The sequence below is a fragment of the Oreochromis niloticus genome, linkage group LG12 (assembly GCF_001858045.2).
Source record: "Oreochromis niloticus isolate F11D_XX linkage group LG12, O_niloticus_UMD_NMBU, whole genome shotgun sequence".
Taxonomy (NCBI): Eukaryota; Metazoa; Chordata; class Actinopteri; order Cichliformes; family Cichlidae; genus Oreochromis; species Oreochromis niloticus.
In genome coordinates this window covers 36739421-36754232 of record NC_031977.2, presented here as the reverse complement: position 1 = coordinate 36754232, position 14812 = coordinate 36739421, and the positions used below count along the sequence as shown (strand labels likewise).

General features: G+C 41.3%; 1 protein-coding gene across 7 annotated transcripts in view; it reads left to right on the top strand.

Moving 5' to 3' along the window:
• LOC100703505 (GTPase IMAP family member 8) overlaps positions 1 to 14812 on the top strand; it is a 51504-nt gene that overhangs the window by 20352 nt on the left and 16340 nt on the right. Inside the window, exons 1-3 of one of the 7 annotated variants that reach the window (XM_019365419.2) lie at positions 9987 to 10237; positions 11510 to 11583; positions 11705 to 11751. The exons of 2 other annotated variants lie outside the window; for them this stretch is intronic. In XM_019365419.2, coding sequence (XP_019220964.1) covers positions 11733 to 11751 — 19 coding nt within the window. In that variant the 5' untranslated portion in view covers positions 9987 to 10237; positions 11510 to 11583; positions 11705 to 11732. Of the gene's footprint in view, positions 1 to 9983; positions 11584 to 11704; positions 11752 to 14812 lie in introns of those variants that run through there. 4 more of the 7 variants (XM_019365420.2, XM_019365418.2, XM_019365417.2 and 1 more) reach the window with 4 other exon arrangements.

The window sequence follows — 14812 nt, the reverse complement described above, 5'->3', positions numbered from 1 at the left end:
AACATGTATTTCTCTTGTCAAGTTGGCTGTTGAGCTGTGAGTCACTATGCAAATTAGCTGGAGTGAGTGAGCGACAAAGACACTTCCTGTGTGTGTGTGTCTCGGAGGCTTTCAGTTCAAGAGAGAGCGGTGGTGTGGAGGATCATTTGGCAAAATATAATGGTAAAGTATCAGGATATTTGATTACGGTGGTCAGGTCTGTTCAGAGGTGCAGATTTGGACAGGAAATTTATAATTTAGTGATGGTACGTTGTTGAAATCGGTTTATATTTTATGCTGAATGAAAACATGGCGGAGTGAGGAAGGGTGACATTGTGCAAACGGTCTTTGATCTTTTGACGAGGTTTTCGGTGTGTTGAACGGGTGAACTTTGAGATTGTTTCAGATTTTGGAGGCTGTTGTTTTATTGTAAGAGAGGGAGTTTGATTAAGACATGGATATGTCTGAGAGGGGCCCCAAAAATTTTTGTAATAGTGCACTCAGGAAAAACCTGTCAGGTGATTTTGTTTTGTACTTTGAGGAGCTAATAATCAGCTCTCTTTTTTTTTTTTTTCATTTTTGTTCTAAGCAGGCCTGGAAGAGAGTGAACTGACGGCGCGGACAAAATTACCAAGTACGAAAATCAGGTGGGCTTTACAGATTATAATTGATTACAATCAGAGACTGATTGGCGGCGAGTCTCTGTCTACAAGGATTGCAGCGAGTCAATCCAGTCAAAAGTATAGAGAACTATTTTCCGAAAAAGGAAAAGGAAATAAAATAAATGATTGAGCTCTGCTTGCACTCTTATTCTCTCCTGCCCCTGATCAACTTTAGGCTCGCTGATACTTTGGTGTGATTAACCTCAAGCATGAGTGTTCTCAAGTGGGAGCGGGCCTTTTATTATTAAGACCATCTAGATGACATGGGGTTGTCTGGTTCGCTAAGTCACAGAATGCCAAGAGAGGGTCAGAGCTAAGAACAGTGATCCTAATGTCCATGACGTCAGGGGTGGACAGGGAGGCAGCTGAATGGGCCAAGGAGTGACCCAACATAATGTATGGCGACCTCTGGTGTGCCAGAGGTCGAGAGTGGGAGTATCGAGAATAGAAATATTTCACTGCTATTATTTGCTGCTATTTTTATAATCATCATTACCATTTCATGTTAATAGTGATTCAGCAGGAGCATTCAGATGTTCAAATATATCGTTATAGTCTTTATTACAGGTTCAGTTATAACCACTTCAAACTGTGGAGTTGAATCTATAATTTAAAGGTTTTTGAATGTTTTTGTATTCTTATACTGAAGTCTTCAGTGGGTGAGAAACTGACTGCAGGGACAGGAAATACACGCTGTGCCAAAATGAGACAGGAAACACGTCTGCAGGGCATGCTTTTGCAGAAGTGAAACCGAAAGCGGAGTGAGTGCAAGCCAAAGAGTAGGGTGTTTATTATGCATTTATCTTTGATTTAAGCTTTAAGTAGTTGTATTAGATTGAAACATTTGTTTTATACATTTTACATAGAAGTTAAGATCATTACACACAGGATGGCTTTAGCCTGGTTGCTTGAGTTGAGGTCAACTAAGGTGCAGAGAGCATCTGCGCACAGACAGACGAGACATACACACACATACAGACACATATAGTAAGAGAGGTCATGACACGTACGCAGTACACAGCACGCACGCGCCCCCGCACGTGCACACACACACAAATTAGATAGACTCATTTAGTAGGCAAGAGTTGAAATACGTTTTGCTTATGGCTCCAAAGTCGAGGCGTACGTGTTAGTCTGTTCCAGGAAGTGCACCAGATGTCCCAGAGAGAAGCGACAGCGAAGACGAGCTGAGGGGAAGCACCGACCCGAAGACAATGTTCTTTTAAAACTATGTTAAAGGTTGTTGACAGAACATTTGTGGTTTTGAGTTGACGTATGCTGTATTGTGTCTGAGAGGGGGGGGGAGCAGTATCACCCCCAACCCTATAAAACCTTTGTTTGATGATTGTAAGGTAGTTCAACGCTGAAATCTGCACAGCGGTCGGACTCACACATGTGTTCATTAAAATCCCGTCTAATTGCACCCGGCTGGATCTGTGCTTATTTTTGAATTCCTCCTCAACATTTTTGAACCTTGACATGGTATATATGTATCAATCTAATAAACTCAAACCTACACCATCCTCTCTATTCCGGTATTCTAAACAGTACTTACCCAAACCCAAAGACTGCTTGGTCGAGTTAACCTGCTGAACTATCTACAGCACATGGTGGAAACCTGAAATCAAGACAGAGAAGACTAGAGGTGAGATATGATCATTACTAAATATTAAAAATAATAAATGACAGATTTAGTGATATTTTCAAAAAACGATTTATCTACCACATCAATTAATAGCATGGCAGGGCAAAATATTTTTTCTAACATGGAAAAAGTGAAAGGAGACAGAAAGACAGGTGAGACTTAAATAGTCTCTTGGCTCTCGGAGGAGACACATCTTTCACCCTCTCCTTCCCTTATCTTCCCTGCTTGCTGCTTCTATCTCCTTATCTGGTCTCGTCTGACTCTAACCCTGAGAAAGCCTCTATCTCCCTCTTGTTCTCTAAAACCTAAAGAAGAATTATGGATAATATCAACTGGTCCCTTAATGCAATTGACCCTCTATTCTTGACGAGAAGCCGAGGTTTGGGGGAGTGTCCTGGAGGGACGTTCCGTGCTGGATACACGATGGACAGGTGGCAGAAGTGCCACGTCGTGTGCCTGGCAGGACTGTCTACTGAGGACATTAAGGACATCTACCTTTGGAACCATAATAACGGGGCTCTTGCTGATCGTAGCTGGCTCGGCCCTGGCTTATCTGAAATTGGAGAAAGCGGTGACTGCTGTTCAAACCGCCACAAAGCTGGCAGGTATGATCGAAAATGTGGGAAGAGCTGTGAGTACTCAGACTGTTCTTACTGAACGCAATATGGAAAACATCTTGGACGAGCTCACGGCTCTTAAACAGATGATACAACAGGAGACCAGTGATGACATTAAGAAAAACTGTAAAACTGATGCAGTTTTAAACAACATTTACAGCATCTCTCATGCGGCTACCCCCACACCTGCGTAGGCTGCGGACTGTTGATCTTCGCCTAATAGGCGAAAGGACACTCTCTCAGGCTGAACACAGGATATACATCCCGACACGCATGTACACTGATACTGATACGGCCACACCACCACCCTCCCTTGCCCGAATCCAACGCCTCCTTCCATGCTTTCCTCCCATCCAATATGGACAGCGGCTCAGCCGGAAGCGCAATCACGAGATTGCAGTGTCCCAGATGCAGCTGTTCCACCATACCCTTCATCATGACACTATTGTGCTATGGTATCATGATGAAGGGTATGGATGGTGGCGCATGTGTTTGGCTCTGCCGCTGCCGGGTGCAGTTTGCTCCACTACTTTTGTGTTATTTTTTTCTGCTCTGCTGTTCTCATTTAGTTTTAATGATGTATTGGCTGCCTTGGTGTATGATCGTCTGGCTTTGCTATCTAGCCGATCTTCTATGATGCCTCATGATGTCTCTTCGTCCTGGTAAGTGACTGGTAAGTCCTTTGACTGGTAAGTGACATCGAGGGTGCCTTGTCTCCTGTGCTCAGAGAAGCTCCATGGAGGGGGACTTGTTTTCCACGTCCCTGTTTGGATACGCTGGGCCCAGCTCTTTGAGACCGGCCTGCCTGAGGAGGGTTTATCCAGACTCTTCTGCTGGCTGGCTTTTTCTTCCATCGGATTCTAAGAGCATGATGGTTCAAACCCTGAGTATCTATGTCCTTTAACTCGAGCCTCCACAAATACAGAGGCTTCTACTTTGCTGAATATGGCGCTTTTTAATGCTCAATCTCTGTCTAATAAATCATTCTTGAATGATTTTATATTATCTAAAAAACTGGATTTTTTATTCCTGACTGAGACCTGGCAGCGGGATGTAGACTGTCATTTGTTGAACTTTTATTACCCAGCCTAGGGTTTTTGGTTATTCAACCAATCTGTTGAATAATTATTGCCTTTCTATTTTAGATGAAATTTGTCCGGTTAAAACGAGGATTCCTGCCTCCAAATCTCCTCCTTGGCTAAATGACAGTATTTGTTGCCTAAAACGTGATTGTCGTAAAGCAGAGCGCAGGTGGAGGAAAAACTCACCTAAATGTTCATCTCCTCTATCTAAAGGACCTTTTCGTTTCTTTTAATAATGCTATCAGAGATGCGAGGGCTGCCTATTTCTCACACTTGGTTACAGAGAGCAGAGGTAATCCTAAGGTGCTATTTAACACCATTAGTGGCATTGTTACTCCTGCTCTACCTGTGGCCCCTATTTCATCTAATGAGGACTGTGACAGTTTTCTTTCTTTTCTGCTTGCAAAGATTAATAACATAAGAATGAATTTTTCTCATTTAGCACCTGTTATATCAATCTTCACTCCATCTTGCCCTGTCATTTTGGATACTTTCTCTCCTGTTTCACTACCTGAGCTGGTAAAACTAGTGAATTCAGAGAAAGCATCCTATTGTCCTCTTGACATTGTACCTGTATCATTATTCAAAAATGTCTTCCAGTCTATTGGCCCATGTGTGCTCACTCTAATCAAGTCTTCACTGGCGTCTGGTATAGTTCCGGTTTATTTTAAAAATGCTGCTATTCTCCCACTTTTAAAAACACCTCAGCTAGACTCCTCTTTTTGGAGCAGCTACAGACCTATCTCTAAATTACCGTTAATTGCTAAGCTTCTAGAAAAGGTTGTGGCTAAGCAACTTATGGCAGCTCTGGAAAAACATAGCATTTGCGATAAGTTTCAGTCCAGCTTTCACAGAGCTCACTCCACAGAAACAGCCCTTCTTAGGGTCTCAAGGGACATTTTGATGAGTAATGATCCAGGAAAATGCTCTATCCTCCTTATGTTGGACCTCACATCGGCTTTTGACACTGTTGACCACCACATCCTCCTCGAAAGGCTTAAAGACTGGGTTGGTGTATCGGGTACTGCCTTACAGTGGTTCTCCTCACATCTACATCACCATTACTTATGGTGTCCCTCAAGGTTCGGTTTTGGGGCCTTTATTGTTCTTAATATATCTTCTCCCCCTCCAGCATATAATGGGCTCTTTTGAGGACATTTCTTATCACTGTTATGCTGATGATATTCAGTTGTACATCTCTTTTAAGCCCCAGGATTTATCTAAGCTTCAGCTTCTGAATGATTGCTTAGATTCCATCAAACGTTGGATGGCTGTAAATTTCCTCCAACTCAATGAGGGCAAAACCAAAGTCCTCATATGCGCTCCGGACAGATTTTTATCCCAGATAGTGAAAGCCCTTGGTCCTCTCTCAGTGTATGTTAAATTCTCTATCAGGAATTTAGGTGTCACTTTTGACTTGACTCACACATTGGATGGGCATGTGAAATCTCTGGTTTGGTCTTGTTTTTATTATTTAAGAAATGTGGCTAAGTTAAGCCCTATTTTATCTCGCCCTGAGCTGGAGATAGCTATGCATGCATTTATTTCCTCACGCTTGGACTATTGTAACTCTTTGTTTATGTGTCTAAGCAAAGGTTCTGTGGATCGTCTGCAGGTTGTGCAAAACGCTGAAGCTAGATGTTGACAAAATCCTCCAAGTATTCACATGTGACACCATTGCTATTTCAGCTACACTGGCTTCCTGTTGAATTTAGAGTGCATTTTAAGATCCTGGTCTTGACATTTAGAGCCTTGCATGGACTGGCACCACCCTACATCTCCGATCTGCTACAGCCCTATGTCCCTAGCAGGTCCCTGAGGTCATCTGATCAGGGCTTACTTGCTATAAAACAGACTAAGATGAGAACTAAGGGTGACAGAGCTTTTGCCACTGTGGCCCTGAGACTGTGGAACTCTCTCCCTCATACATTAAGAACTTTGGACTCAGTCGTTGTTTTTAAAAAACAACTCAAAACTCACCTTTTTAAAACTGTTTTTGGTTAAATGTCTGCCTGTTTTATATTGTCTGTTTTACCCTTTTATTATTTGTTATCTTATTCAGATTCACATTCAGATTCAGAAGACTTTATTTATCCCCAAGGGGCAGTTAAGAGACTTATGTGCAGCACTTTGTGATTCTGTCTAGAAAGGTGCTATATAAATAAAATTTTTATTTATTTATGATAACTGTGCTTTCTTTATGTGCTCTGGAGTTTTTGTTTTTCTCCTCGTACTGACTCCCTTTTGGGGACCAGTATGAGTGGAATTTCTTTTTTTCTCCTAGATTGCCCTTCTGTGTTACACATTTAATTTGTTTTTCCTTTTTGCTACCTAGCCTGACCTGTTTCCCCAATGTGATGTTTGTGTATTATATTTAGGGGCAGCTGGGTCTATCAGCTCAGTTGTGGGCAACTGCAACTGACAAATAAAAGCACTTCTCAATCTCAATCAATCAATCAATCAATCAATCAATCAATCAATCAATCAATCAATCAATCAATCAATAAGTGTCACCAATTTAGAAGATCATCGTTTAGCCTGAAGAAATAGTTGCTGCTTTCTAAAAAAACCCCTGCATGAAGCCAAATGAAAGAAAATATGAACAACCCCAGGTTTCTCTTCTGTAGCCAGGCTCAAGGTCTTTATGTCTTTAAGACATTCCTGCAGTTTAACTAATTGGTGTGTGTTACCTGGCTTCATGGACAGATAGAGTTGGGTGTCATCTGCATAGCAGTGAAAATTTATGCTATGTCTTCTAATGATGCTGCCTAAGGGAAGCATGTATAATGTAAATAGAATTGATCCTAGCACTGAACCCTGTGGAACTCCATAATTGACCTTAGTGGGTGAAGAGGACTCTCCATTTACAAAAAATTAAATTAAATAATTAATGGCAGGACTTCTTTGAGCAGTCTTGAAGGAATGGGGTCTAAAAGTCACATTGATGGTTCGGAGGAAGTCATTACTGAAGCTAACTCAGAAAGATCAATTACCCCCTTTGGTGGTCCTCCTTGGGTCCTCATACTCTGGGGCCTCTGGATGTCTGGGGCCTGGATCTCCTCCATACCTGCTTCATGCCCTGGGGGACGGGGCTATGGCTCCCCTCACTCCCTAGCAGATCGTTACATGGAGAAACCTTTGGAATACAAGCATGCTTATCCACACAGGTGTGCACACGGGTGTTCACAGACACAAGCTACACCTTTCTTGGCTGCTACCTCAAAGCACATTGTGCGCTGTCTATCTTGCGTGCTGCACAATAACATTTAATATTTAGTATCTACTGTTATCTACTGCTAGCTAGTTTATTGTGATGGTGCTGTATTTATTATGTTGCTGTTTTTTTTTGTTTGTTTGTTTTCTCTTCTGTTTTTTTTCTCCATACAGGTGATCCAGGTGTTTTGTTTGTTTTCTTTCTTTCTTCTCCCCTTTCTCACCATCTCTTCTCCCCTCCATTTTTCTTTCTCTTCCTCTCTTTCTTTCATTCTTTCTCCCTGTCCTATTCACCAATCATGTCTGTCCCGACTGTAACAACTGAAAATAAAATAAATACATAATTATAATAAAGGTCAATCAAATGGACCAATATGGCAAGGCCATGATGATCCACTTGGTACAGTAAATCCGCTTGGCATCTCTCTTAGCCTTAAGACAACAATTCTGATGGCTAAAGATCCAAACGGGACAGGGGAAAAAGAAAAAAAAAAGAAAAAAAAAGAAAAAAGAAAAAAAAGAAAGATCAATTAAAGAGAAAGAGCCCAAGGAAATATTAATAGTATTGAAAGTAGCTGTACATAATGTTTCATCTGTGAGATTGTTATGAGTATCGTTTTTGGCAAGAAGAAGAAGAAGGATGTCCTTGGTTTGAAGCCAGTGTGGGCCTTTTTGTTTGGAGTTTGCATGTTCTGCCCAAGTCCACATAGGTTCTCTCTAGGTATGCTGGGATATTCATACATACCAAAGACATGCTGGTGAATGTGAGTGTGAATGGTTGTCTGTCTCTATGTGTCTGGGATAGGCTCCAGCCCACAGTATGGCCCATCCCCATGACGTTGAAGTGGACAAGTGGAAGGAATTGGCTGGATGGATATTATATAAAACATTTCTGTGACCACCACCAGAACTTATTATTCCAGGTTGATTTTTGGATGTTTTGACCTTCAGTCTTTATCGCTTCCAAGCAGTACACATGTTGTGTGCCCATCTACAGGTGTACAATGGACAGCCCTGGCATTCTGTTTGATTTAGTGAAGATTGTATTGCCTGATATGCTCATGTCATATTTTGCATAAGAGGAAGAGTCTCACTTCTAACAAAATCACAAATGCATGTTGCATCCAAGTAAAGTGAACAAGCTTTTTAGTTTTTTAACAAAAATGTCCAAATTTTGAGTAACATTTGAGCAACACATCAAGACATCATACAGAACAACACAGCCAAATGAGAGGAAGTGGAATAAGATTCAAGATACTGTTCTTGATGCATGAAACAGGCCTGTTTCATGCATTTATTTTTACAATAATTCAGTTGAAGCATGGTTGAAAAGCAATGTCTGACTTTCATTGGTTAAGATTTATAGAATTTTTATTTATTATTACTTTTGTCAGATGAAAGTTATTTCTGTGACCATTGTGGGTTTTTCTTTCATTGACCAAAGGGTACCAACAATTTTGTCCACGTCTGTATACATAGTTAGAATACATATACAAAGAAGTTGCCCACCTGTGGTAAACAGGAAGCTGTGGGTGGAAAGATTGCTGTATGTATGTACCACATGTATTATGTTCTGTCTGCAGAGTGTGCTGCCTGCAGGAAATGAGACATAGTCAGACGTGGGAACGGTGGGTGAAGCAAGCAGTCTAGCTTTCAAAAATTCTGTTTCTGTTTCTGGCTCATTCTGTGTGATGTGCACTTTCTTTTCTAGATAGATTTAAATAAACAAAATTCAACAGCACTGTGTTTTAGTGTTAGTTAAGCTGGATCATTTTAACATTTTCAACTGTACACAGTGGAGAGAACTGACTTTAAAATAGTTTTAAATGTGTACTGCATGATCAGTGGAGGAATAACAAAAACTGTATGTAAATGAAACTCACAAATCCATGTTCCCCTTCACACAAACATTAAACTTTTTGGACACAAATGTGCACAAGTTGAATACATTTTGATTCATACACAGATTTAGAAAACCACAACAACATGAAACATGACTGTGAGGATTACTCAGATGAGCTTTTCAACAGTAATGTGGAAATGGCAGGTGCTCTATCAGTCATACACACCAACAGTAGAAGGATGCAGAAACTGCACAAAACAGGAATATTTATATCAGTTCACAGAGTTGAATGTTTGTGCTGTATCTGAGACTAATAACAAAGACTATGATGTGGGACTAGATGGATTTGAGTAGTTTAAAGTTAAAAGGACCAATAGAAATGGAGAAGGAGTTGCCCTGTCTGTTGGTGGAAAGCATGCCTCGCACCACAGAAAACATGTTTTTAACTTCAGAAACTGTGACCTTTAGTTAGTTTAATGTTTTCTCTGCGTTGTTTGGGTCCTTATTCTTATCCGGGCGCCGGGACAAGGAGCCCAGACCTTCCTCTCCCTGCCCACCTCCTTGAGGTTATCTGGCTCCTTACATTTTAAATATGATGATCCTAGCAAAACACATTAGGCTTTAAAACGAACAATACTTTGTAATAAAAACAATACAAACTATACAATTAAGTATAGGTTCTACCTTACAATATAAAGCACTTTGAGGCGACTGTTGTTGTGATTTCGCACTGTATAAATAATATTGAATTTAATTAACAAAACTCTGAAGAGGGTAATTAGATGCAGTACATATAAAAGGGGAGATAATCATCTGTGATCCAGTTACAGACCAATGTTTCTGCTTTCCCACAATAAAGAAAATCATTATCATTTAAAGCTTCATCGTTCTTTCAGAAAGCTTCCTGTTTATTGCTTTCTTGCTGTAGTCATGTGCAGGGGCAGGCTAACACCACCCACACAGAACATCAAACCCACCAAAAGTTGTTATGTTTTGTTCGTTTAGGTAGTGGAAGCACAGAAAACATATGCACAATTACTAAGTTCTGATTGGGCAGGCAGCTTACAGCCCACCTACAAATTGTCCCACTCTCTCACCCACCAACATGAGAGACACAAACAGACAAAGGAAGAAGCAGTGCTGTCTGTCCGAGCGTGCAGAGTTGTTCAGCTGCGAACTCAGAGCAAAGCAAACAGGTAACACACACAATCATCAGCTGCTGCAAAGGAATCACTCGAACTATAACCTGCTTAAACTTGTACACATCAGTCAGTATGTTGTTCATGTCTGACTTACACCAACCTCGCACTGGGATGACACTCTGACACTTTTTTGTCTAATTTACATTTAACATTATCTGGTTTTTAGTCTTCATTAACTTTAATCCATGCAAGATGCCATGGTCCTGAATCTGACGACTCAGTGTTTTGGGTTTCTTTATATTATTCTGTGTTCTTGTTTATTATGTCTTTTGTTTAGGTTTGCTATGTGTTTGGGTTTTATTTTATGCCTGCCTGTGTTCCCTGTCTGTCCGCGGTGTCACTGTGGCTGCTTGTGAGTCTGTCTGTCAAGTTAAGTGTCTGTTAGTTTCCTGTTTTATTCTGAAGGTCCTTGTCTCATGTGAGTGTGTTCACTTTATGTTTCCCCTGTCTCGTCAGCTGTGATTTCTCCCAGGTGTGTTCCCCTCCCATCTCTCCCGTCTCCCATCCCTTGATTACTGCTGTGTGTATTTAAGCCCTGTGTGTTCTCCTGCCTGTTGCTGGTTCGTCTGTGTTATTCCCCTCTGTCATCATGAGTGGTTTCCCTGCGTCTGTCTGGGTCTCTCTGCCCTTCACCCCAGTTGGTTATCATTTCAGGTTTGCTCTTTAATTTTCCCAGTTTATCTTTCCTCAGTTGCTTCTCATGCCCCCATTGCCTGTTTGTGTCATTCTGCCATTTTGAAAATAAACGTTTACTCATATCATCTGTCCTTTGCCTGCGTTTTGGGTCCTTTAATAATTTCATCCCGTGAGCCGTGACACAAGAGCGCCAAAGACAAACTGTTACAAGTGTCAAACCAATTTTTTGGAGCAGAAATACAAATTTTTTAAAACCAGTGTAAAACTTTCATTTGGTTTGAATTTTCTCTTTATGTGAGGAGTTTATTGAGATGGAAGTGATGTCCTTTGTGTTTTTAACCAAGCTGAACACCAAGAGAATTTTTTTCAATTAACCAAAAAGACAGTTCATCTCTCTTTGAGAGGTCAGGTAAAAACATACTACAGGTAAGATCTAGGTCTCTAAACATTTCTGCCACAATTCTGTTCATATACTCCTGTATCCACAAAACATTTATGTATTCCAACAGTATCCACGACAAATTCAATATTTCAATAATTGAGGTTATTCTGCAAAAAAGATTTGTTAATGAATGAATTATGAACAAAAGCCAAAATGCTGATACTATCTGAATTATTTCTGCACTACAGCATCCTCCAACTCCAAAATAGTCATCCGAGTTGCAAAGATCTTTTTCAGCACAAATCTGAGGACACAGTAAAAAGTAAGTATTGAGTATTCACTGCTTGTCCAAAACCGTACTGCATGCTTCCACATGTTTGGAGAATCTGTCTTTATAAGCAAGTTTGTCACAGAAAAACTTAATATTTTTTTTTTCTCTCCAGTCTTTGGTATTTTTAACAGAGTGATATTATGGCGGCAGCAGCACCTGGTGAGTTCAACCAGACTTCAGTGGTCTGCATGTCACATTGTCTAATCATATTGTAGCATGGTGAGATCAGACTCGTTATTGTCATGTTGAGGCAATGCAATACTGGTTCTGTTGTTGGAAGAGAATATATGGAACAGGATGCTAATATCTCTGTGTTGTAAAGAGAAAAAAAGTTGATGAACATTTTCATTTTGTATTTGATTATTTTTTTTTCTAACAAACAAACAAATCTTATGTTCAGGTCAGAACTGAATGAAATTTTCTTTTCTTTTAATCAAACAAAACATCACATTCAGCAAAAATTGGAACTTCAAGAACAGAAAGAAAATTCTGTCTATTTAATGCATGTTCTTTGTGTTCACACACTTTACATGCACTTAATCTACAGGGTGGGCCATTTATATGGATATACCATAATAAGATGGGAATGGTTGGTGATATTAAAGTCCTGTTTGTGGCACATTAGTATATGTGAGGGGGCAAACTCCTCAAGATGGGTGGTGACCATGGTGGCCATTTAGAAGTCGGCCATCTTGGATACAACTTTTGTTTTTTCAATAGGAAGAGGGCCATGTGACACATCAAACTTATTGGTAATGTCAGAAGAAAAACAATGGTGTGCTTGGTTTCAACGTAACTTTATTCTTTCATGAGTTATTTACAAGTTTCTGACCACTTATAAAATGTGTTCAATGTGCTGCCCATTGTGTTGGATTGTCAATGCAACCCTCTTCTCCCACTCTTCACACACTGATAGCAACACCGCAGGAGAAATGCCAGCACAGGCATCCAGTATCCGTAGTTTCAGGTGCTGCACATCTCGTATCTTCACACCATAGACAATTGCCTTCAGATGACCCCAAAGATAAAAGTCTAAGGGGTTCAGATCGGGAGACCTTGGGGGCTATTCCACTGGCCCACGACGACCAATCCACTTTCCAGGAAACTGTTCATCTAGGAATGCTCGGACCTGGCACCCATAATGTGGTGGTGCACCATCTTGCTGGAAAAACTCAGGGAACGTGCCAGCTTCAGTGCATAAAGAGGGAAACACATCATCATGTAGCAATTTCAAATATCCAGTGGCCTTGAGGTTTCCATTGATGAAGAATGGACCCACTATCGTTGTAGCCCATATACCACACCAAACCATCACTTTTGTGATGGTTTGGTGTGGTATATGGGCTACAACAGTCTTGGAGGTATCCATCCAATGTGGGTTAGTGTCAGACCAAGAGCGGTGGTTTTGTTTGTTAACTTCACCATTCACATAAAAGTTTGCCTCATCACTGAACAAAATCTTCTGCGTGAACTGAGGGTCCTGTTCCAATTTTTGTTTTGCCCATTCTGCAAATTCTGTGCGCCGATCTGGGTCATCCTCGTTGAGATGCTGCAGTAGCTGCAGTTTGTAAGGGTGCCATTTGTGAGTAGCTAATATCCGCCGAAGGGATGTTCGACTAATGCCACTCTCCAGTGACAGAGTGCTACGCTGTGGGCTCTTGCTGAATGAAGCTAGGACAGCCACTGATGTTTCTTCATTAGTGACATCTTGATGCATTCTCAATCATCCAGGAAAGTAAATCTCCAAAAGTTGATTCTGTTCATCTGGACGTAGCGTTTTGTGGGAGAAACGTTTCGTCACTCATCCAAGTGACTTCTTCAGTCTCAGCTGACTGCAGGTTTCCCCAAACCTTATAAACAGTACATTTGCATAACGACCGAAACCAGCCCACTGAAGGAACAATGGGCTGGGAGGTCAGTTCCTTGCGCTTTATATTGTACAGTATATTGTACAGTAGATAGTAAATAATAAATACAGAGAAAAACCCAACAATCATATGATCCCCTATCAGCAAGCACTTTGGCGACAGTGGGAAGGAATAACTCCCTTTTAACAGGAAGAAACCTCTGGCAGAACCAGGCTCAGGGAGGGGCGGGGCCATCTGCTGCGACCGGTTGGGGTGAGAGAAGGAAGACAGGATAAAGACATGCTGTGGAAGAGAGACAGAGATTAATAACAGATATGATTCGATGCAGAGAGGTCTATTAACACATAGTGAGTGAGAAAGGTGACTGGAAGGGAAAAACTCAATGCATCATGGGAATCCCCGGCAGCCTACGTCTATTGCAGCATAACTAAGGGAGGATTCAGGGTCACCTGGTCCAGCCCTAACTATATGCTTTAGCAAAAAGGAAAGTTTGAAGCCTAATCTTAAAAGTAGAGATAGTGTCTGTCTCCTGAATCCAAACTGGAAGCTGGTTCCACAGAAGAGGGGCCTGAAAACTGAAGGCTCTGCCTCCCATTCTACTTTTAAATACTCTAGGAACAACAAGTAGGCCTGCAGTGTGAGAGCGAAGTGCTCTAATAGGGTGATATGGTACTACAAGGTGTGAATGTGTGAGTGAATGTGAGCGTGAATGGTTGTCTGTCCCTGTGTGTTGGCCCTGCGACAGACTGGCGACCTGTCCAGGGTGTACCCCGCCTTTCGCCCTATGACAGCTGGGATAGGCTCCAGCGCCCCCCGCGACCCTGGAAAGGATAAGCGGAAGCGAATGGATGGATGGATGGCTGGTACTACAAGGTCATTAAGATAAGATGGGGCCTGATTATTTAAGACCTTGTATGTGAGGAGCAGGATTTTGTATTCTGGATTTAACAGGAAGCCAATGAAGGGAAGCCAAAACAGGAGAAATCTGCTCTCTCTTTCTAGTCCCTGTCAGGACTTCTGCTGCAGCATTTTGGATCAGCTGAAGGCTTTTCAGGGAGTTTTTAGGACATCCTGATAATAAAGAATTAGAGTAGTCCAGCCTGGAAGTAATAAATGCATGAACTAGTTTTTCAGCATCACTCTGAGACAGGATATTTCTAACTTTAGAGATGTTGCGCAAATGGAAGAAAGCAGTCTTACATATTTGTTTAATATGTGCGCTGAAGGACATGTCCTGGTCAAAAATGACTCCAACGTTCCTCACAGTGTTACTGGAGGCCAAGGTAATTGCCATCCAGAGTAAGAATCTGCTTAGATACCATATTTCTAAGATTTTCAGGGCCGAGTACAAT